Genomic DNA, 25,204 nt, shown 5'->3' on the forward strand with positions numbered 1-25,204 from the left:
CCCACGCGCAGGCAGCGCCGTCCAGAAGGCAGCGAAGCCTTCCGAGACCCCTCTTGTGTGGAAACGCAAAGGTCTGTCCACAGGTGCTCTGGAGCGACACAAATGCGCTAGTGCCCGTTGTGGGCACCTTACAACGCTCTGAACAACCCCCGATTCCTGCCCACGGGGGGGGGGGGGACNTGGCCGTGGGACACTGGGCATCACGTACTACTCCTGGTGCAAGACCTCGCTTACTTGTCAAGTCCCGGGGACGACAGTCTCGGGGTGCGGGGCGGGCTGCTCAGGGGGGCTCCCCTGCAGGAAGGGGCCCCGGGAAGNGGGTCTCTCCCTCGCGCTGGGGCAGGACAGGGGGACCCCGGGGCCCCTGGGTGTCCCTGCGAGCTGGCCCTCTGGTCCCGCGCTCCGTTTGTTCCGTCGCGGTTCGTTTTGTCTCGGTTTGTGAAGGTGGGAAGGAAACAGCACGTTTGTGCGATAATGGAATTGATCAAGCAGAAGGCATCTGAAAAAACGGCGAATGCAGAAAGAGAAGGCATGGCAGCGGGTTTTGGGGTGCTGAGCTCTCGTGGGGATGTGGAGACTCTGGTTTCAGCCGGGAAATGGGCCCGTCGTCCGTGACACCGGCCATAATCAGAGCAGGTGTGCGTTCAGATGTGATTCAGGGTCCACACCACCCGTACGTTAATACTAGTTAACCTAATTAACCAGATGAGGAAAGTGAGTTAGTACTTAACACTTTTACTGATCCTTACCTGGTGGAACTATGGGGACATTTCGCTTTGGAGTGTCAGCGTGGTGTTTTGATGTTTGTTTTTGAGGGAGAGCGAGAGAGAGCAGGGGAGGGGAGGGGCAGAGAGAGGGAGAATCTGAAGCAGAGCTGAGCTGTCGGCACAGGGCCCCCACGCGGGACTCGAACCCATGAACCATCAGTCAGATCCTGACCTGAGCAGAAGTCAGACAGTTAAACGACTGAGCCACCCAGGCGCCTCCAAACATTTTTTTTTTTCTAGGAGAGAGAGAGAGAGAGAGAGAGCGTGAGCAGGGGAGGGTCAGAGAGAGAGGGAGTCACAGGCTGAAACAGGCTCGAGGCGCGGGGAGGGTCAGAGAGAGAGGGAGTCACAGGCTGAAATAGGCTCCAGGCTCTGAGCTGGCAGTCAGCACAGAGCCCGACGCGGGGCTCGAACCCACGAACCGCGAGATCATGACCTAAGCGAAAGTCGGACGCTTAACCGACTAAGCCACCCAGGCGCCCCTCCAAACATTTTTTAAATGTGTATTTAATCTGAATTTTGAACACTCTTATTATAAACAATAATTAAATCTAATGAAAAAATGTTAATTAGGTTGGGGTGCTAGGTAATTAAATCTATTGAGGAAGCAATGGAATATTTTGAAAGCATTTCTAAGAAATGATAGAATAAATGTTATTAGGGGAAAAAGTAAGCTTTATAATAAAAAATGCAAGCCATTGGAATTACTCAAGATATATCATTTTCAAAACATTTATTTTTGTCTTTAAAAAAGATTGACAGAACTCTAGGAAATACTAGAGAAGTTAAGTTTTTTATTTCCCCCTAGTAATAAAGGAAAACAGAAAATGTGCCAAACAACCCATGAACCAAAACCATTTTTTTCTGGAGAATGACATTTCTACCAATTCAAGAAGAAATTGACATAAAATTCTTTTAAATGGAAATTTAAAATAAATGATATTTACTAAGGGGACAGTATAAAAAGACAACCTAAATACAGAAGATTAATAGCTTATAGAATATAACTGCTTACTTGCCAAATTAAATAAAAAACAATTGAATACTTGCAAGATGAAGAGAACAAGAATATTTCTGAGAATGAGACAAGTTCAGATACTTTCATTTGTATATCTGTTGTCTACTTAAGTATTTTAAATATTGATAGTATATATTATATATACATTTATGTTCAATTAATAACATTAATGAGAGTGTGAGAATCCGAGTCAGTTGTAAGTGCAGTAAACAGGGCTTATATCTTTATTTGCACACCTTGAATCCTTGAGGTGCGTCAGTCATTGCCGTGTTTGCGTGCAACAGTTTCCTCTGTGGGTTGTGGGGTGCTTCAGTGGTTTCTGTCCTTGTATTTAGTGAGTTAATTTTGTTTCAAACAGTTGTGAGTTTATTTTATCATTTGGAATGAGCTGAGCCCTCCCTCGCCGGGGAAGTGTTGTGTCAGACGTTGGTGCCAGAAGCTCCCTGGACGCCCACTGCAGGAGCTATGCCTTGGCTTCCTAGCAGGTCTAAGGAGCGCGAGGACCAGCTGAAGGCCTGGCGTCCCCTTGCGCGGGCGTGGCAGGGGCTGGGGAAGCACCGGGCGGAGCTGGATTAGGACCCAGTTGGGACAGAGGAGGGGAAGGACATGCCCTTTGGAAAGGATTGAGAAGGCAGTTAGTTGCATTATGTAGAAACAGGAAGATTTACCTCTTACCGTGTTCCCGCTTTAAACAGTTATGAAAAACTGTTGTCATTTCGATACAGTGGTTGTTTCCTCAAATTTCCAAATTACCTAAAGTGAGGTTGAACCTAACCCTGAGAGATTACAGCGAAAGAAGCTGATGGGAGGAAGGAAGGGACAGAAGGAAAATATATCCTCTGTTGATATTTTCCAATATTTTCTACTCCTAATCTTCAAATATTATGCCTAGAACTTTTCACCTTATTAAATGTCCTCATAGGAAAGGACACTGTAATGATAATATCTGAAGATGCTGAATCTGAATCACTGAGAAATGATTTTAGGCAAGATAGACGTGAGTCTCAGACTCTAGTGATAGCATTTATCCAACTCTTCCCCGTCCCCCGAAACAAACTAATGAAGAGAAAGGGCAGCAAAAATAAACAAAACAAAACCAAAAAAGTAAAGCCAGGTAGCCGTACTAAAAAACTGTAGCTTGAAGGCCAGGCCCAGCTCCAGAGTCCCCGACTCCATATGTCTGAGGTTGACCCAAGAATTAGCATGGCTGTCAATCAGGAGATGGATTTGTCATCCATTCTAAGGCGTGGGAACAAACGGCTGAACACTTGTATCCACGGGAAACCTCAGGCTGCCGGCAGAGGTTGCCCCGGGTGGGCAGTCTTCCTGGAGACGCGCCCATCTGTCTGCCCTACCCTCTCCCTCACCTCCTGCATCTTTTCTGGAGAGAGGAACTTCCCATCCAGGTCTGCAGAGAGTGGGGTGAGGGGCGGGAGGACACTGAATAGAGGAAAAGAGGGAGCATGGGCGGAGGGACCCTTGGGGGAATGCCCAAGCCAACTGCCCTTTCTTTGAATGTCACCAAGAATTAGTGCTGTGCAATTAGAAGATCCAGTGACGTTGGACACATTAGGACTCAGTGGACCAGATACTCTTCAGCAGCACAGCACCATCTTGTTGGGGGGAAAAAAAATCCTTGGTGGAATTACCTTCATACAACTACATACACTTCTTTGCAAAATTCCAGAATTTATTAGGCGCCCTGGTAGGACCTATGTATTTAGAAACTGTTATGCCCTGAAAGCTACTCTTTTTCTTCCTCTTTGTTTTCTGAGTGCATTGAGTTCTGTTTATTTTATCTATTTATTTTGGGTGACATTTGCTTTAATGTTATGCTCTTTATTATCTCCCATCGATCCTTCTGTTCATTATTTCTTGTGCATTCATCTCTTCTCTCCTGAGTAACTTCAAGACAAAGTTACTTCAGCCCGAGATGGCGGTTATGATGGGTGACGCACGTGGAAGCGTTCCGCAGTTCAAATTAAAACATTGTTCCGGGGAGTCTGACGGACGAGGTCACGCTGTGGTGAGGGCATGTGCTCTACTTGTTTCCCACCAAACAGAGATAAGGATGAGGAAGATGTCAGATGAGGAGGGAGCAGAAAGGGAAGACCCCTGATGCCTCTTGATGGTTCTCTGCTCGGGAGGTGGATGCTAGGGAAGCAGGATGCCCTCTGGGGGACGCCCTTTGGGGTTAACACCCTTGGAAGGAGGGGAAAGCAGCTGTCCTGGGTTTCCTGGAGGTCCTAAACAGTCCCAGCGATGCACAGGGTACCTGGGGTTGAACTCACTCCCCCTCGGGACTTGCATATGGCGCATTAGTCCTTGTTGTGGTCGGCCCTGGAGGGTGTGACCGCGGTGAGGTGGCTGTCTGGACCTCAGCATTCCCTGAAAGGGGCTGGCACTGAGCAGTACGCACTGACCAGACCTTCCAGGAAGGGGGCTCTCCGGGCACCAGCAGTGGCTGCACCACTAGGGGTCCCGTGGTCTGGCTGTGGCCCCGGCCATCGCCTTCTGCTTGAGCCACATAACCACGCTGGGCTAATTCACTCACTTCTCAACTACCCCGTTGGGAAGAGCTCTTCAGAGTCTATAAACTACTTCCACACTCTCATTCCCCCCCCTAGTGAACTTCATAGGAAAGGGACCCACAGTCATTAGAAACATTCAACAACTGAATTTGTGGTCTGTAAGTGATTTGTCAGATTACGTGATCATAGTAATGGGGTAAAGTTCAAAGTCCAAGGCCAGACCCCTTCATATTATGCCAAGAAGGGACTGCTTGAACCCCCGTACCCCGCTAAACAGGCAGCATCATCTAAGATATCTTGTGAATAAGAACATTTTGAGAAAACTGATTCATCAGTCTCTTAGGTGGAAATAGTCCCAACTTGCCATCATATTGGTGTCACTGTGAGGAATTGCCTCCAAAGTCAAGTCCATAGTGATGGTACCTATGTACCATCAGATCCGACACCCAGTCTGCTTTTCACTTGGCCGGTGGACATCCAGTGTCCTGGGTTCCTCCTTTGTCTGCCACCCCCCAGCGCAGCCTGGTCCTGGAGCACACTGCGGATCTCAGGCAGGTGCCTCCCCATGCCGGGAGCGCTCCCTAGTCCTCTCGTGCCCCACGCCCCTTGTGTGCTGCCTAAAACGAGAAAAGTTCTGTACAAGACCTAGCTGAGTTGTGGTAAGATTGACACCATGGGGGCTTTGAAGACTCTTCCCACAGTGTAAGCTATTAACCAGCGTCCCTGTGCGGAGCGAGGTGAGATGTGGGCTGTGAGACTCAGATACACAGAGATGCAGAGACCTCTACCCAGGGCGTCAGGGAGTCCAATGGCAAGGTGGTGGCAGAGTGGAGAGGGAACACGGATTCAGTGACATCAGCCATGGAAGGACAGTCCCACAGGGCACCTCCTGGGGCCACTGCGAGGGCACATGTCCGAATGCAGAGATAGGAAAGTAACCGCAAACACCGTCAGGTACCGAGTCTGCCATGTTCTGGGTAGACTGCTACCGTGATAGGCTCATTACGTCTACACCTTCCTTATGCAGCCTGCCTACCCCTGTGTTCTGTATCCACATGCTCGCTGTGTTAGGGCTCCCCAGAGAATCAGAACGTAGGCTCTCTATGATTTTTATAAGGAACTGGCTCTCCCAATTATGGAAGCTGAGAGGTCCCAAGACATGCAGAGTGAGTGGGAAGGTGGGGACCCACAGGGGCTGATGGTGTAGTTCCGGCCCAAAGGTTGGCAGGCTCGACCCGGGGAGAGCTGATGTTTCAGTTTAAATCTTAAGGCAAGAAAGGCAACATCAACAATAGCTGATGTCCCAATATGAAGATAGGCAGGAAGAATCTTTCCTACTCAGGAGAATGTCCGCATTTTCCTCTGTTCATGCCATCTGCTGATTGGATACGGCCCACCCAGATTGGGGAGAGCAGTTTGCTTCACTTAGCTGATCTACATGTTAATCACATTCAAAAAGCCCTGTCACAGAAATGCCCAGAATACTGATTGACCACATCTCTGGACACTCTGTCCCCCGTCAAGTTGACACATCAAAGTAACCACCACACTCATGTTACAGAGCAGTGAGCAGACTCTGAGTTAAGTGACTTACCCAGACCACGTAGCTACCAAGTGGTTAGCGAAGCTTTGAACCTGGGTCTGAATACTTTCAGACTAGGTGCAGTCTTGTTTACATGAAAACTGTTCAAATTAAATATTAAATTCATAATATAAATTATTAATACATTATTATTTTCATTAAATAACAGGGATATATTTTCAATATTTAAAATAGAAACATTTAAATTAAAATACTATTTTTTATTTTCTTCCCAAGAAATGCTTCCTCACTTTTTTTCCCTAGAAATGACCAGATAAGTGGAATTTCTTAATATGTTTGATGCAGGACCTAAAAGAAGAACATAAATTTAACCCTGAGGACTATGACCTTAGAAAGCAATCTCATATAGGCTTTTTTTTTGGTTTTTTTTTTTTAGCATTGTCCTTAGGTAACAAGTGTCTGGAAGGATTTTCATTCTTTTAATGAACATCTTATTCCTGGCTCTCAGAACATGATTTCCCTTATGAGTTCCCCTTGAGCATATGTATGCTAAACTTTGTACCATTAAATAACTACACTAATAACTAAATGAGCAGCTTTCATTTTATCTAAAAATTATCATCGACGTAGCATGGAAGGCTCTGGAGTCACTGCCCCTACATTACTCTGAGAGAGTGGTCTGCGGAGTCCTTGGTGAAACGATGGTGATTTCCGCAGGCGCCTTTGCTGGTGTTGTAGCTGAACCACACCCCGTGTCATTTTTAGTTTCTCTAAGATATGATCTTGCTGTCTGATAGCCTTGTGTTAATTACTCACACGCTCTTGTGCTTCCTTTGCTTTGCATCATTAACCTCTTAGGACGTGTCCACTTCGCAGAGGTTGGTGAGCAGGCAGTGGGGACTCGGAATGCCGTGAGGGAAGAGCACTGTTTTGTGATGGCCCTTTTGAGTCTTACCTACTAACTGCTTTACCTTGTTTCTTTCAGTGAAAAAGGCAATTGAGTTGAAGTCAAGAGGAGTCAAGATGATGCCCGGCAAGGACAGCAGCCATAAAAACTCCGTCCGTAAGTCCTCCTTTCTTTCTGTATGAGGGTTGATGCGTCAGTTAGAGGCGGCATACGGGACAGTGCAGGCGGCCTGGGGGAGGAGGCCCATGAGCTGTGTACCTCCCTTCCCCTCTTTCTACTCTTCTACGTCCAAACGTGTGTGCTGGCGTCACCTTGCTGGGAAGGAGGGTGACATTATCCTATCTGAATCCGCTAAGTGCAGCTCGAATCTGTGCTGGGTCCCTGGCCTCCGCGGTCACCGTGGGGAGGACCCCCAGTTCCGCTGCCGGCGTCTGGCCCCAGCCTCCCTCTCCACTCTCACGTGCATCTGTGGGGTTTAGAAGCCTGGCCTTACCGTTTGTCTTCCTGTTAAAATGTTCTCAATCATCCATGGCCTGAAGAATAAAACAGCGTTAGGGCAAGCCCTGAGTCCATCCAAAGGGAAGGCTGTATATATCATAGAGACCGGGTCCATACAGGGTCCCTTTGGGTGGGCCTGGCGCACGGTAGCGCGCGCTCTCGCGTGCTGGAAGACTGGAGGTGTCTCCCACTCGCTGATGCTGAGGGACTCCCGGGTGGTGCCCGTGTCCTGCTCAGGGGCTCCGCTCCCCCTCCGAAGGCTCTCCTCACCCCAGCACCATTAGCTGCTCTGTTCTCGCCTCTGTGTGCGTTTTCCTGCCCCACGAAATGCAGCTCAGCCAGCAGGCCGTGTGGTCCTTGCCCCGGCACCAGGCTCTTTTTATGACTTCCAAGCTGTTGAGTTGCTTTTTCTGCCCCTTCCCGGTGTCCCTATTTGCCTGATCTCTTTGCGCTCCTTAACCAGTGTCTGGGATCCATGCAGCATAGCCGCTTTCCCCTGCCTGGCATTTAGTAGAGATGGAAGGCTTGGCATGGGCTTCTCCGCTCAGCCAACTCTGATTTTATCTGCCTGATATATTGGGCTTCCACATGAAGTTTTGTCCCTGACAGATATTCCCGACAACTAATAAGGAAGCAAAAATAATCAACAATATGAGTCTTTGAAAAATCAGTTTGTAGAATGACCCCCTTCTGCCTCTCAGCAGCCCATTCGCATGGTAGCCTACTCGTTGTCTGTAGACCGTGGTCTGTTGACTGATGATGGTCCTGCCCCATTGCCACCGAAGAGGGTGGCGATGCAGAGACAGGCCCCGGGATATAGATGCCAGATAAGGGCCTGTCCTAGATCTCTCGCGCCCCCACAACAAGTACCCGGGATTGGCTGGTTTGCACTTATTTCACATGGTTCCAGATGCTGGAACACCAGAGATCGAGGCAGACTCAAGTTCTGGTGAGGACTTGCTCCCTGGTTTAGAGATGGCTCGCCTCTCATTGCATCCTTATAGGTGCAGGGAGAAATCATCTCTCCTGTCTTTTCTTGTAAAGGCACTAATCCCATCATGGAGGTTCATGCTCATGACCTATTACCTCCCAAAGGCCCACCTCAGATCCCGTCCCACTGGGGGTTACGATTTCCAGGAAGCAATTTTGAGAGGACGCAAAGATTCAGTCTATCAAAGGATGTATTCCCCGACTCGGGCTAACTCAGGTCCTTAGGTACCACACGCACACACAAAATCAATCTTTAATATTTTCATTACGCTTTCTGTTTGATAATCACGGAAAGTATCATTCAAATCAAATTGGACTACAAAAGGAATCCAAATGAAAGCAGAAAACAACTGAGTGACAGAGAAAGGAAGGGTTTTATTAGTAAAGTGTTAATAGTTTTCTTGCTAGCTTTTAATTCTGGATGTTCAGTAGGGTGGGGGATGTGGTATTTACCACAGTTTTACAATATATATTTTATAGTTGAACACCCTGCGGAGATGACCCACGGTAACATAGAGCCACATGGCAGGGAGACCTCTCCGTCATGTCACTATTAGGTCCAACCCCGAGCTTCTCTGCGAGAGCAAAATGTAGGCAGAAGCTCTCTTCGTAAAGACAAGGTCTCTCTGTCCTTATCTGAACATCAAGCGACAAAGGCACAATTACCCATTTGGTGTGAAAAAGTAGGCTGTACTTTTTTAAACGTTTGGTTTCGGTCCTGAGATATGAAAGTTAATTTTTAGGAAAAATTAAAGAAACTGAGGGCCTTCTGAGGTCTATGATGTAGTAAATAATAAACTGTTACACAGAAGGCTTAGCTGGAAAATCATGTACTGTGTTTCCTAGAGAAACAGACGTGGGCTTTGAAGACAAGGATTCCGTGGTTGTAAAAGTACGGAGGGTAGCCAAGTTCAGGTTTCGTCATTTATGAAAGGAAAACAATAACTTTGTAATCAATGTTTAATTTTTTAAAGATTTTTTAATGTTTTTTATTTATTTCTGAGAGAGAGAGAGAGACAGTGAGACAGCGTGATCAAGGGACGGTCAGAGAGAGAGGGAAACACAGAATCTGAAACAGGCTCCAGGCTCTGAGCTGTCAGCACAGAGCCCAACATGGGGCTCAAACCCACAAACTGTAAGATCATGACCTGAGCCAAAGTCAGACGCTTAACCAACTGAGCCATCCAGGCCCCCCGTCAATGTTTAACTTAAAGTTTTAATTTGGTCAGATCGATAAAGCAAGGTGTTTACAGATGGCCTGCTCCACACATATCGTGTGATGGGCGATCAGCAAACCCCAGCCGTGAGGCACTGGGTGACTCTGATGTAAGCAACCCCTTAGTGAATAACCCTGCCTTCCTTTATTCTCCAGGGCGGGCATCTGTTCCTGAGGGGGCCCTGTTCTGATCACCCACACAGGGCCAACTACCCCCAAGATTCAGGGGCTCAAAGAGAAACAGGTGGACAGAAGCACTAGACAAAGTAGGGAAGCGTGCCTCCCGGCAGGAGGGAGCCAGGCCTCCCCCGGTGCCCGGAAGAGAGAGCGCCCGGCTGGGGGTAGAGGGGTCTGGCAGGCTCCCTCCGGGGATTGGTGGGTTAGTGATGGAAGGCTCATACGACGGTAGCAGTCAGGTGGCCACAGTGCTGGACCGAGGCGTTGTGTCCCGTGATGCGCGGCGAGAGTAAGTGAGGACGTGTCAGTGGTGTGTTAGGGGTTCCTTCCCACCGGCGGTGGCCGGAGCACAGCTTCTAAGCAGATGCCCCGTTTCATTGGGTAGATAAGCGATGCCCGTATTCGGGTGTATCGCGGGGCCCATCTTTCAGCTGCGCAGCCCACCTCCCTCTGGGTCAGCGCGCGTTTCCGTCCTACACCTGCGCTCCGTGGGGGTGGGGCTGTCCTCAGGAAGCCCGTCCCAGCTGGCCTGTGTGGGTCCCACACTGCCCTTCCCCCTCCCGACGGCCCGGGCTGACACGCGCTCGGCACGTGTTCACTGACCGCATACCCGAGGAGAGGCTCATTTCCCCCTCCCCCGTGTTGTGGAACAGAAGCCCTACACATCCTCTCTTCTCCAAGCGGTTGATGAATCTTTTGGGAATTTTGCTCTGGAATCTCTGTTGGTCAGTTTCTTTATCCAGCCCTGGTTTCACCTTACCAGTTAACCCCCTAGTCCTTCACATCCATCCTTCATGTGCGCAAACGTGATCACACAGTACGGGGGGTGGGGGTGGGGCAAGTGGGGATAGTTCAGCCCTTCTACATAATGAGGGCAATTGATTTCCTCCATTACCTTGTAGAATGGAATGATGTACAAGTTTGTGTTTTCATCAGCTTTGTTCATTATCGATTCGTAAGTGTTTTCAAAAAATCTCAAAGGTAATTATGGTGTTCATTCTGCCTATCGCTCTACGTTTCTAATCACTTTGAGCTTTGGAAAGATTGCAACATAAATGGGGCACACCACTCCACAGAAGGGCATCTGGGAAAAGCTCGGTGAAGGTCCCATGCGAGCTTCCTTGCTGTCTCAGGCAGGGCTCCCTTTCTGAGAAAGGACCCTCTTGATACCAAGTGGTTATTAAGTTGCCACTGCCTATTTTTAAATGGTGTAACAGTAGACATAGTATAATGTCTTCTTCCTCTTCTGCATCTTGCTCTCCTAGGTGGGATACAATGTTAGCAACCCCACTGGGAGAGCCAGGAGGCTACATAATCCCCTAGTGCCCTTCTAACTCCAGAGTATACAGATCTGTAGGGAGGAAGGTAAACTAAAACCTTGGTTGTTGTTTTTCAGCTAGAGACTGTTTCCCTCTGTAAAGTTAAAGACAAATGCCCTTACAGACTCCACATTGATGTGTTGTTAACTCACTCAGATGAACTGACTGCACGTGCTATGTTCTGAGCACGGTGGTTACAACAGCGGATACCCAGGCAGGGTAGGACATTGATGCAGATTCATTGTTTACTCTAAAATAGAAGAAAACATTATGGAAAAATTGAACAATATAATGTGTTATCTCATAAACCTTTGAGTAAAAATAACAACAGACCATTATAAAATAAATGACCCTAGGATTCTTCTACATTTGATTATAAACCATTTATTTCATTGCCTTTGTGTCTATGGATAATCAATATTTGTTTTCTCCCTTGAAAAAAAATACCTGAAACAAAATAGTCCAAGTTGTGAAATAGACAGTTCTGTTAATGAAAAGCAATTGATCAGTTGTCTTCTGTAATGATACTAAGTAGTTCCATTTTTTACCTCTGGCTTTTCTTTTGACTCTGAAATAATTATTTGGAAAGGCAGATTTTAAAATGTTTGTATTTCTGCTTTTAGAATGACATGGCATAATGATGTCTTAACTGCTTTATGCAGCTCAAAATACAATCACAACTATATAATGTCTGATTCACCTTTTTAACATGCTGTGACTGGTTAATCTATCTTCTAAAATCTAACCATTATAAATGATTTTCTGTCTGCCTGGAGTCATACTACGTGTACCCACTTACCACTATAATTGCTACATTCGTAGTCTTTATTTTCTTACGTTTGAAAAACTATAAAAGCAGATGGGGTAAACTCGTGTGAAGTATTCTCTTCTTATGTTCTGATGTGCAGAGAAGAAAAGAGATTAACCTTCTGTCTTGCCTTCTTGTTGGACGCTAAGCTTTGTGACGTTCCCACTGAGGGCCCAGCCCAGGAATGCTCTCCTATCAGCCTTCTCTCTGCAGACATGACTAGTGAAAGCTGGGAAGTCAGAAACCAGGGATTCTCGTTAACCAGGTTAAAACAAGAGGTGAAGAAAAGGCAGGCCACCCCGGCTGCCGTCGTGGCTCAGGGCGGTCCCCACTGGTCCAGGGCCATGTAAAGAATGCGGCAAAAGGGGCAGGATGGCCGGTGTCCTCACACTTGTCCCCTTGGTGCAGAGCTGGGGAGGGGGGCGGGGATGCAGGGAGGGGCGAGGGAAGGTGAGCGTGCAGGGAGATGAATGACCAGAAGGCCCAGGTAATCTGAACTCTGGGCAAGGCTGTGCAGGGAACAGAATCAGCCTCATTGTTCATCTCACCAGCTGTGCGGGATGCCGGGTGCTTTCCGCCCTGAGACTGTTCTGGGAATGCGTGTCACCTGGCCAGGATTTCCCAGGCACCTGCATGTGTTCTTGTTCTGTTAACACCTATGTGAGTCATCTTCAGAAATCAACACGATTTGCTTTGTCCATGCCCCCAAAAACCATGTCTTGCTTCCTAATACTGTCGTTAGCGTCACTACACTCGTCATTAAATGGCCCGCAGTGCTCTCATCATCCAGCTTTGTTTTTAGGGGACCTTCTTGTCTATTATTAGGGGTGATTTGTTGGAACGGCTGCAGACTAGGGTGATTTGTAATCCCGCTCCCGAAAAAGCCATGCCTGCTCTCCCCACGCTGGGTTTCCGGCACTAAGTGCTCCAGGTCTTGCTTCAAAGCAGATTTTGACAGTAGGAAAAATGATAGCCCCATTAACCTCTAACAGTTGTATAAAGGTTTAATAAAACACGAGGGATAATTGCACCAATCTACTGTGTTCTATCATAAAATGTAATAATAGGGAGTTTTGCAATAGTGAAAGATCCTTGTTTTCTTAACAAAAATCCATCCTCATGTAGCACGAAAGTACTAGATTTCATGAATTGCTTCATAAATCAGGTAAGTAAATTATGCTTGCAGTTTCTAAATAGGCCTTTGTCACTGCGGGAGCTAAAATATCTCTCACAGTGCTGAGGAAACCCTTGCTGCAGAGGGGAGAGCTGTCTGGAAACTTGGGGAAGAACAGCATTGATGGCTACTAGAAGCAGAAGGAGGTGGTTCGTCAATTATTTAACACACCACTTACATAGATTATTTCTTAAGCAACCAGGAAGATACGTAAAACAAGATAGAGCCTGATTGCATTATAGACGGTTAAATGGCACTGTAACCCTAGTAGAAAGTAAAATGCTTTTTCAGTAATTTCAGCGTACAGTTATGGAGCGTCATTGATTAACTAAAGGGGAAAAAACTCACTTTGCAAAATGACTCGCGAATGCAGTATTTTATGTGAGCGTGCTCCTAGGTGACCTCAGCTCAGAGAGGTCAGGGTGCGTCCTCACACTTCTGTCTCTTGGTTTTTGAGAAGCCCAGTATGTCCCGTGTTGGGTTTGTGTTTTCATCAAATGTTGTAAAGCAGCGTACCCCCCCGAACTAATTGGGAGGGGCGTGGGGTTACTGGTGGTCACGTGTGGGCACAGGGACACTAATTCCAGCAGCGCTTAGAAAGAATCCCCTTTCTGTTGGCATTAAATTACCTTGCATGATGGCATGTTTGCTAGCGAGTAACTACTGTCAGAAGCTAAAGAGGAAGATAATTAATCATGGTAACTCCGTTATGAAGTCAGTGAAAGCCCTCCATTTTACACATGAGGAAACTGAGTCATTGAGTTAAATAGCCTCACGGTAAAGAGCTGGAGCTAAAAGTCAAGTGCTCAGAACATCAAGGGGAATTCAAGAAATATGAAAATACACATCTCTTAAGTCCCATTATTTAAATCACATTTTGAAGGTGCCAGGAGAAAACTGAAAATATTTTCAGATTAAGTCCTTTGAGTGCTTATAGCATTCCAGAATCATAACGTTGAAATGGACTTCCAGTGTTGGGGGAGAGACTTGGTAACTTTGCCTCACTGAATGAGAAATTTAGATAAATGAACTCATGTTGACCAGGACGCGGTGATTATGCTGATAATTTATGTTAAATTCAAGGCAGGCAATTAGCGTGTTCAGTAACATGGAAACTAGGAGCAGCAGCGTAGGTCCTGGATGTGCCTGGATTGATGGCGGAGCGCAAGCTCGCAGCTCCCTCGGCGATTCAGGGAAGGCCTGCGGAGAAGACCCGGCTCCTTCCGACTCGCGCCAGAGCCAGGTGAACCCATGCCCACCTGCCTCACAGGTGACCCTCGAGACTCGAACACCCGTCATGTGCCCCGCACGGTGTCTTTGTAACGTCTCCCTTGCTGCCAGTCTCTCTCTTTGACTGTTTGTTCCAAAATAACGATAGGTTCCCAGGGACTTGAGTGAAGTCTGCAAGGAGGGCTTGTACCTGCACTGTTGACCGGGCGTGGTAACACCTCCCCTACTGGAGGTGAAGTGACTTCGGAACGTCCCCCGAGCTGATTCGACCTCAGCAGTTGCACATGTGTGTGCGCCGCCCTGTGCACTTGTATCACGAGTGAGGGTTCCTGTAACGACTCTAGCCACGGCACAGAACTGCTCCCTCTGCACCCCACACATCTGCTCCCCACCTGTCAGTGTGCTCTTTCGAGGGTACCTCACAACTGGGACCGTCGTGCATGTAACCATTTGTGACCAGAACCTGCGGGCGCACCGTCCTTGCCACCCACCCGAGTGTTGTGTGTGAAGTGTGCTCTGTTTCCTTGCGTGGTGTCCCGTGGCTCCCCCGCTCCTGCCTTGTTTGACCTTCATCTTGCCGAAGGATGTGGGGTTTGTTTCCAGTCTGGGGCTGTTAGGAACAAAACACTATGAATGGCTTCTGCATAACCATGGGTTTTTATTTCTCTTGGATAAATGCCGAGGAATGTAATTGCTGGGTCACATATGACCCGGATGCATATGACATTTGCATGTCTTGATGTATGAGAAATTGCCAGACCTGTTTCCAGAGTCCCTGTGTCATTTTACAGCCTCACAGGCAATGCATGTGTGAGCCCATTTCCCAGCAGCCTCGCCAGCACTTGGTGTTATGACTAAAGAAAATTAGCCATTCTGATAAGGAGGTAGTGATATCTCATTATGGTGTTAATCTGCATTTGCTCAATGGCTAACGATGTTGAACATCGTTTCCTGTGCTCGTTCGCCATCTGTGCGCCTTCTCCAGTGAAACGGGAGCTCACATAGTTTGCCCACTTGCTGTTTGGATTGTTTTTGTTGTTTGTTCGTTTGTTTCTCCCATTGAGTTTTGAGGGTTTGCTATATATTCGACATGCTCATCCTTTGTTAAAATGCTGTTCACAAATATGTTCCCCAAATATTTTCATATTTTCATGGCCTTCCAAGAGCCTTTTGCAGAACCAGTCTCTGTCTCTCTTTCTCAATTTTTTAGCTGATAGATTTCTATCAAAGAAAGGGAATTGAAGTAAGTTCTGGCTTCTGCAGTCACACATGGCATGGACAGGGACAGCTGGCTCGTGACTGCCCTGACTGCCCTCAGCAGAGAAGGTGTGAGGGCCCAGTCCCAGAACCCCATGACCCCATGGGGGTCACAGGCTGCTTGCAGTGGTGAGTCCTGTGGTTTAAATGGCCTGTGCAGAGGAGGCCGAGGAGCTGATAAAATGTCCTCATTCATAGCCCCACAGCTGATGGGATATCTTCATGGGGATCCAAATGAATTATAGTAATCTTAAAATAAGGGAATTTAAATTATGGAAATAAAGCTTAATTCAAATAATAGAGAGTAAAATATATTTTACAAATTCTTATTGAATTTTTTTCAAAGTTCCTTATCTTTTGCTTCCAGTTTGACCATGTATTCTAGGGTTTGGAATGGACAAGCTTCTTTCCCTGAGTCACTGTGTTGCCTTGCCTGCAAAATGTAATGGCCTTGCTATTAAGTCACCAAAGAAACATAGTGATGATATATTAACTTCAATAGTGCTCATCATTTTTTTTGTTACAATTCTATCCCAAGTAATTATCACATTAATTGGAGTAAATCAGATAATTTAATCACAGCACATTATTATATTCATTTGATGCGGTGCTAACTCGATCCTGTCCCTGGTATTCAGTGCATTTACATTATTTTTATAAAGAAGTAGAATATGGGGAGATGTGCTCAGTGGAAGTTTATGCCAGGGAAGGAAAATAAGTTGTGTTTTAAGATACATATGTGAAAATATATGGCAAATCAAGGAGATAAGCTAAGATTAACAAACTGGGTAATTAGTAGTGTTTTGCAGACAGAAAGCACCATATTTTGCAAGCATTGCTTGCTGCAATTATTATTAGAATGCTTGCAGGGAACTTAATTTGCTTATTGAAGTCACCTATTTTATAGTTTCATCTGTCAAACTGAAAGGCATATAAAATAGTATAAAAGATGTAACACCCAAACAAGATACTTTCATTGTGTCCCTGGGAAAATCATAGCTTAAGTTCACATTCGAGTTTGGTAATTAGCATGGAAGAAATGTTCCATACACCCCCTGCCCCAAGAAAAGCTTTACGGCTTTTATTTCGTGCAAATGCATGCGTAAATATTCCACAAATCTTTGTAGGTTTCTGACATTGGGAAGAATGGTAGTTATAGTTAGGCATACTTCTCAGAAGGTCTGATTCATCTGTTATCTGTAAAGAGATAGAAATGAATGAGAAGAATTTCAAATGTGTTAGGTAACTGTATCGTGTAATGACAACAGTTATATATTCTGTGAAATGAAAAAGGAATCCTATTATAAAGTGAAGAAGTTATTTGCTGACTGATCTGCAGTCTACCCGCAGCTGGTCATGTTGAGTACGCTCAGAGTATGGTGCGGACCTCATCTATGCCACTAACCACCCACAGGCCATTTTCCTTACGTTCAGTCATACAAAAATTATTCATGGCAAATTTTGACCCAATTCTAGTTTTTCATTACATGCTTTTTACATCACAGTGGCTTGCTAAAATTTGCTTTAGTTGAATGAATAACTTCATTTCTTGTTTTCATTTGTTTGATAAATGAAAAAAAAATCTCTGTTTTGGATGTTCTTGTAAAATATACAAGCACTTTTCTCCAGGATTATCATCCTTCCAGATAATAATTTTTTAATCTCGTAAAAAAAAAACCCAAATAAGCAGATATCCTATTAATGTTCTCCTCTGTATCTATAAACTCTAACTAGAATAATTTAAAGCCAACCTTGTGTTTTTCATGATTTTATATTTATACTCATTCTATTGAAAGGCTCAGATGGAATTTACTTCATTAAAATGAGGCTAAGTATGCCAGACAATTTGAGCAACCTCTTTTTTTTGTTGTTGTTGTTGATGTTACTCAGCGTTTGTTTTTGTGCAGTCAGTGTTTTTGGTGAAGGGCGTTATGTGGCTAATCCTGTGTTAACGGCACTATAATTAGGATCTTTGCCTGTGTTGGAAAGCCTTCAAAGGTTTATTGCATCTATAAGATCAGTATTTTTTTGACAGTGTCCTAAAGGCCCTCTACTTCGCCAGTATAACTGTCCTCCACTTTGGCAACAATCTCACATGCTACATGTGCACGCACATTCCTAAACAGGGCCACGTGTCTTTGTCCGTGCTGATTAATCTGTTATGAATACCCTTTCTGCCTTGGCCCCCTCTGCTCTCAAAACTTTCTTTTCTCTTCTCTGAATAAATTTCAAATCATCCCGTAAAACTGAAGTGAGAGAGCATCTTCTCGGCCTGTCTGGACACACTCCAGGTTGCCTAGGTAGCGCGGGGCTCAGGGCCACAGCGGCCCCCGGGTGCAGAGGGAGACCCAGCACTTCCCGGGAGCCTGAAGGGGCTCTGAGACCTGGGCTCCTCCTCTGGACACAGATGTCGGGGCCCTTCTTTCTGCCCCCGCTGTGCTCCCTGAATACAAGTGCACTTATTTCTGCTTCGCACCCCTGCTGTGCCTTGACTTGTGTTGAGCTCGCAGCGCCGCCTGCATTTCGCACGAGCTGATTCTGACAGCCTGCTGTCCCCACGGCTCCTCCGCCCCTGGGGGCCTCTCTCCCATCGCTCTGCCCAGGACTGCCGGCCTTACGGGTTCTGTCGGGGCTCTGCCCGGCCGCGGACACACGGCGCCTCTGCGAGCCTGCGTCTCCTCTCGCGGCTGCCTGGGGCTGAGACGCGCTCCCTGCGGTTCCCCCGCGCCAGCCCCCGAACCCAGGAGTCTCCCGTCTCGGCAGCGGGCCCGGGGCCCTGCCTGGGCGGTACCTGGACTGGATCTGTGCCCATCCGCATCGAGGCCTCCTCTGAGCACCCATGGGCCCCGGCGTGCACGCGCACACACGCACACACACCTCTCTCCAGTCTCCTTCCAGGTTCAGTTTGTTCTTACCTCTTCTCATTACCTGCTAATTGTGTACGTATGCGGTGTGTTTATGCCCACGGAGCGACTCCGGTGTGTTTCCGTTACGCTCCCGGGAGGACGCTGTGGAGACTCGTGGGTGTGTGCTGAGTGGGCGGAGGAACAGGCCTCTCGTGGCCCCGCGGCCCGCGCACAGACGGGAGCGGCACGTGCTCCCCGCCCTGCCGTGTCGCTCCTCCGCGACCGCCGCGGTGGGAAGCGGCGGCCTGGGTCCCATGAGCTGACGTTTCACCTGCGCCCCTTCCTTGGGGGCCGTGGTGGCCTGCAGGTGGCACAGCTCAGGGAAACCGCGCAGGCAGGCCGGGTGTGCAGGGGCGCGCCCCGGGCGCGGAGGCCGCAGGAAGCAACGTGGCACAGTGTTGTGACAATCCGTGGCCACACCAGGAGCCTGGGATGTCCGAGAGACTCGGGAAGGAAGGGCCAAGTCGGTGTGAGGGCGGCCTGGCCGTGCACAGGTGGTGATGGGCCGGGTAGCCCGCGGCCTCCCTCCCAGACACCCAGCTCAGGCCTGGGGGCGAGGAGCGGAGGGCGAGGAGTGCAGGGTGACAGTCCGCGGGAGCACCCCGGGCCCTGGAGCCACGCAGGCCACAGACGCAGAGTCTTCCCACCCTGCTCACCGCCCGTGGTGCCTACCCTACCGCCGCTCGTGGTTTGGTCACACAGCCGCCCAGAGCACCTGAGACCCGGGGGAGTTACTACAAGGAAGGTAGCCTTCGGCTCTCTCTTCGTTTCTGACTTAGTGGTGACAGCATCTGCCTTATGAGGCCATTTTGATCATTTGTCACACTGGCCCAGCACCAGACCGTGGGCACCGGGGAATCACACCCACAGAGACTCTTTAGTCTGTGAGGACGAGGACCAGCGAGGGCCCGGGTCGTGGTTCCTGGGAGCATGGGAGTGCTTCCACTCTCACCTTCACTGGGCGGAAATGAAGATGTGCACGTTTGACTTGTGGTATCAGTTGTTAAATGTCCTGGGAAATGATAAACTACACACCAAGGTTCCTAACCTTCTCTGTACTGAGCCCGATGTGATAAGTGGTGTTTGCGTGTGTGGTCCACAGGACACGCCACAGAGGTGCCGAGATACTGAGCCCCTCAGCACCCTCCCCATGCACACCTACACCCACATGCACACGCACACACACATGCACACACAGCCACATGTACACTTGCCCACATGCACAACCATGTACATGCACACACACATGCACATAATGTGTCTGACTTCTATTTTATTTGGATGTGATATTTATTTTATTTTTTTAAGTCTTTTTTAAGTTTATATATTTTGAGAAAGAGAGAGAACATGTGCCCACAAGTGGAGGAGGGGCATAGAGAGGGAGAGAGAGAATCCCAAGCAGGCTCCACACTGTCAACACAGAGCCTCACATGAGGCTCAAACTCACCAACCATGAAATCATGACCTGAGTCAAAATCAAGAGGCAGATGCTTAACTGACTGAGCCACCCGGGCACCCTTTTTTTTTTTTTAAAGGGATGTGGTATTTATTTTTAAAAATTGATGTATGTGAGTACTTAAATCACCTACTTAATGGCCTCAAAATATGTAACAAGAAAGCACAGTAAAGCTTCCCCGGCATAAGCTGTGGCCCAGATAAAATCAGCCTCAGACTGTCTAGAGCTCTCAGTTCCCTCTCACACAACTCACTCACCTCTTAACAGAAAGTAGGCAAGTAAAATCCATGTGGAGATTAGTGGTGATGTTATCACGGGGATGCCCTTGAATCAAATCAGTTAACAGAATAGCATTTCATGCTGTCGAGTGTATAGGTGCCTATTTGGTAGGCATGAAAGGGGGAGGGAAGGTGTAGAGGTCCCCGAAATTTATTACATGCTCCCCAGAGTCATGTTAGAGCACAGATCCTACAGTTTAAACCAAAGCAAAGAGTTGTTTGATTGTCATTTTCTCATTTTATGGGTGGATTGGGAATAATTATATTAATCACGTTTTTACTAAGATGGTCCTTAAAATGCAACACATGAAATTAACACATAGTGCACAGTCCTACATAAAACAAGGTGAGATGACACTTTTTAACTTGATAATATTTCACTCACTGGATTACTTATCACCTATTTACTATGGATAACTGTAAATATGAGTGGAGAGAGCTGTGCAAAGAACCGTGTGTTCTCCATTCCCTCCTTTGTGTTTCATCTGTTCACCTTCTCACCCCCGCCTCCAGGGTGTCTTAAAGCAAATACCAGACATCACACTTTTATTTGTAAATACTTAACATAAAGAAGTGTGTAGATAGATAGATCCAATGGATAGATAGACAGACAGACTGGTGTACCTTTTATATAATGCATTACTATAGTACAGTTTTAAAACACCCAACAAAATTAAATGTATTAATTTCTTAATGTGTATATTTCTTTGGAGGTATCTCAAATTATCTTTTTTTAATTTTTTAATGTTTACTTATTTTTGAGAGACAGAGAGAGAGAGAGAGAGCAAGCAGGGGAGGGGCAGAGAAGGAAATACAGAATCTGAAGCAGGCTCCAGGCTCTGAGCTGTCAGCACAGAGCCCAATATGGGGCTCGAACTCAGGAACCGTGAGATCATGACCTGAGCCGAAGTTGGACCCTTAACCCACGGAGCCACCCAGGTGACCCGCAATTTATCTTTAATACATGGTTTGTATGAATCAGGATCTCAAATGTCTACCTGCATTTGGTTACTGTGTATTCCAGCTTATGTATTTTAGTCTCTTTTCCCTCTCTTCCACCTGTGCTCTTTTTCTTAGGTTTTTCAAATGCCCTTCACAAATTTTAATTTTTTAATTTTTAATTTTTTTAAATATTTTTATTTATTTTTGGGAGAGAGAGAGAGAGACAGTGTGAGCAGGGGAGGGTCAGAGAGAGAGGGAGTCACAGACTGAAACAGGCTCCAGGCTCTGAGCTGGCAGTCAGCACAGAGCCCGACGCGGGGCTCGAACCCACGAACCGCGAGATCATGACCTAAGCGAAAGTCGGACGCTTAACCGACTAAGCCACCCAGGCGCCCCACTTCACAAATTTTTAAAGGAGGGCGTTAGTTCAGAGAGTGTTTCACATGGTTGATATTTTCAGTATCACAATGATTATACCCCTGGCCTTTTGTTTATTTCTTTCCTGTTTCTTTTCATTTAGCTTTTGTACTAATAAGAGGTTTTAGAACTACTTGAATAAAGATCCCTTTCACATTATATTTTTAAAACTCAGTTTGGAAGCTAACTTCAAGTTTAGTTATGCTATTTAGAAAGGAGCTAATTGAAATAAATAAACAGTATTAGTGAAGATTCTCTTTTGAGTTGACATGTGTTTCTGTTTACATCTGCATTGCTAATCTCTAGATTTGTTTACCTTTGGTTTAGTTTTCCTTGGTGGTCATTTTGTAATTAACCAGCATTTTAGTGAAGTTTTTTTTTAATTTTTAAAAATGTTTCATTTATTTCTGAGAGAGAGAGAGAGAAAGAGGGGCAGCGTGAGCAGGGGAGGGTCAGAGAGAGAGGGAGACAGAGAATCTGAAGCAGCAACAGGCTGTGAGCTGTCAGCACAGAGCCCAACGTGGAGTTTGAACCCACAAACTGTGAGATCATGACCTGAGCTGAAGTCAGACACTTAACCGACTGAGCCACCCAGGCGCCCAAGGGAAGTTTTTAGGTCATAGAAAAATTGTGTGGAAAATATAGAGAGTTCCTATGTTACCTCATCCCCACCTACTCCCAAACACACATACAACCTTTTCCATCGTTACCAGCCCTCATCGGGGTGATACTTTGGTTATAACTTACAGGTCAGCGTGGCACCTCATGACCAACCCAAGTGCATAGTTGACAACACGGCTCTCTCCTCGTGTCATGCATGCCCTCTGTCTGAGTAACGGGCAGTGTCAAGTATACAACATCATAGTCCATACAGAATAGTTTCATTGTCCCAAACATTCCTGTTTACCACTTATTCATCCCTCCTGTCCCCACTGACCCCTGAAAAACTCTGGTCCTTTTACTGTCTTTATCTTTCTCCCTTTTCCAGAATGTCATGTAGCTGGAATCATGCGGTTTGTAGCCTTTTCACATTGGCTCATTTCACTTGGTAACATGCAAGTTTTGCCCCTGTCTTTTCATGGCTTGATGGCTCATTTCTTTTTAGTGCTGAAGAATATCCCATTGTCTGAATGGACCACAGTTTATTCATCCATTATCTACTGAAGGACATCTTGTTTTCTTCCAGATTTTAGCAATTGTGAATAAAGTTGCTACTAAAATCCATGTGCAGGTTTTTGTGTGGACATGTTTGCAGCTCCTTTGGGTAAATACTAAGGAGTGTGGTTACTAGATCTTAGCATATGTATGGTTTTGTAAGAAACCGCCCAAATGTCTTCCACAGTCACTGCACCATGTTGTATTCCCACCAACTATGAACTATAAATGGGGGGCCTGGTTGCTCCACATCCTCATTAGCATCTGGTGTTATGGGCATTCTGCATTTTGTTCGCTCTAATGGGCACATATTGGTATCTCGTTGTTCCATTGGCATTTTCTTGGACTATCTTTTCCTGTGCTTATTTGCTACCAGTATATCTTTGGTGAGATGCCAGTTCAGGTATTTTGCTCATTTTAATTGGTTTGTCTGTTTTCTTAGTGTTCAGTTTTAAGAGTCTTTGTATTTTTTGAATAACAATTCTTTTTCAGATATGTATTTTACAAATGCTTTCTTCCCATCTGTGGCTCTCCTTCGTATTCTCTTAACATGTCACAGGGCAGAAGTTTTGAATTTTAATAAATTCCACTTTCTCAACTTTTTAAAATAGACCCTACCATTATTGTTGCATTTAAAAAGTCATTGCCAGATGCAGGGTCATTTAGATTTTCTCCTGATACCATCTGGGTGTTGGATACTTTTGCATAGCACATATAGGTCTATAATCCATCTTGAGTTAATTTTTGCAAAGGGTGTGGATCTGTGTTTAGATTCAGTGTTTTGCGTGTGTACATCCATTTGTTCACTGTCTGCTGAAAGGTCTGTCTTTTCCTCACTGAATTGCCTTTGTTCCTTTATTGAACAGAGGCCAGCTGACTGTATTTGCGGGTCTATCTTTGGGCTCCCTATTATGTTCGATTTTATTTGTCAGTTTGGCCAAGACGGAGCTGTCTTGATTACCATAGCTTTATAGTAAGCTCCGTTCCTTGTAGCATGTCAGAATCTGTACCATGCTACAGCTTCACCCAGAACGCTTAAAATAAAAATGTGTTTCTTAAATTGAGATGTCTGGATGTAGGGACATCTTGTAGAAGTAACAGTACATTTTATTTCACTGAAAAATCTAGAATTTATATATTTTTTCCAAGTGGGCTTTAAAAAATACTTATTTTTTTCAGGGGCATCTGGGTGGTTCAGTCAGTTAAGTGTCTCACTTCAGGTCAGGCCATGATCCCACAGTTTGTGAGTTCGAACCCTGCACGTGGGCTCTGTGTTGACAGTGTAGAGCCTGCTTCAGATTCTCTCTCTCTGTCTCTCCCTCTGTCCTTCCCAGGCTTGGTTGGTCTAGAAGCATGTGTGTGGTCAGTCTCTCTCTCTCTCAGTAAATAAACTTACTCTCTCTCTCGATAAACAAACTTAGAATGTAAAGTGCTAAGTGTTTATTTCTATTTCAATTTTTTTGATAGAGAAAGAGAGAGGGAGGAGGGAAGCAGAGAGACCTGAAGTGGGCTCTGTGCTGAGAGCAGAGAGCCTGATGCAGTGCTCAGACTCAGCAGCCGTGAGATCGTGACCTGAGCTGAAGTCGGGCACTCAGCCAGCTGAGCCACCCAGGCGCCCCTGCGAGTGGTCTGTTTTCCCCAGCATCTCACTTTGTATGTGATAATTACAGGTGATTACTAATATTTATTAGGCACATGTAAGAAAGTTTTATACATATTAGAAAAAATAGGTTTTACTATCCTTCTGAACAGGAATTACCATCTCCTTTTATGTGAAGAAACGAGGCTCCAAGTTCACTTAGCAGATCCAAGGTCTAATACCTGTGTGCCAAGCACCTCTACAAGGTCCCTTTGCATAGGGATCACTAGATGACTAAACTTTCTACTGGCATTTACAAAAAGAATTTTGAGACTTACCACATTTAAAATTGGTGCTTTATATTCTGCTATATTCCATTTCAAAATAAAAGAGACAATATTTGTAATTTTGGATAAAAATGTGCTATTATGTTCATTCACCATTCATGAAACACACATTTATTCTGGCCAATTTATATGCAGCACTCTTATGTACTTTAATTGTGTCTAAATATAAGGTATTGAAATACTTCAAAATAGTTAAACTCAGTGTTCAGTGGTCTGAACACAGTGAACATCTTTGTAAGCAAAAGAAGCAGAATCATTGAGCAAAGAAATCACTAAAATTTGATGCTAAATTTTTCAGATTTAAAGGGAGAAGTCTTTAAATTCAGATCTTCAAAGAAAACAGGTAGAAGAGGAAGAAGAGAGATTGGAAGAAGGTGGGAATTGCTCAAAGCTGCTTGCTCAGCACCTGGGCCAGGGGCCCACACTTCCTTTTCCTCTCTTGAGAGACTTGAGTGGAGCAAAGATTGACTAGTTTTACAAGTAGAATTTTGCCGTAACTCAAGGTCCCAGGGTCTTTGAGATAGCCGCTTGTTTCCAAAGGCCATCAGCCATCAATTAGGGAAACGGCACAGGAAACCATACGCCCATGGCTTTCAGAGCAAACCATCACCAGTGCTCTGTGCTGGCTGAACTCTGAGGCTGGACATCAGAGACCACTTTATTTTCAGTAGAAGAAAAGTAGCATTTCC

General features: G+C 46.0%; 1 protein-coding gene across 1 annotated transcript in view; it reads left to right on the plus strand.

The window, feature by feature from the left end:
- CSMD1 (CUB and Sushi multiple domains 1) overlaps nt 1-25,204 on the plus strand; it is a 1,564,948-nt gene that overhangs the window by 935,117 nt on the left and 604,627 nt on the right. The window contains exon 7 of the mRNA XM_077771883.1: nt 6,845-6,922. Within this exon, the coding sequence (XP_077628009.1) occupies nt 6,845-6,922 (78 nt within the window). The remainder of the gene's footprint in view (nt 1-6,844; nt 6,923-25,204) is intronic.

This window comes from Crocuta crocuta, unplaced genomic scaffold, assembly GCF_008692635.1.
Source record: "Crocuta crocuta isolate KB4526 unplaced genomic scaffold, BGI_CrCroc_1.0 scaffold111, whole genome shotgun sequence".
Lineage (NCBI taxonomy): Eukaryota > Metazoa > Chordata > Mammalia > Carnivora > Hyaenidae > Crocuta > Crocuta crocuta.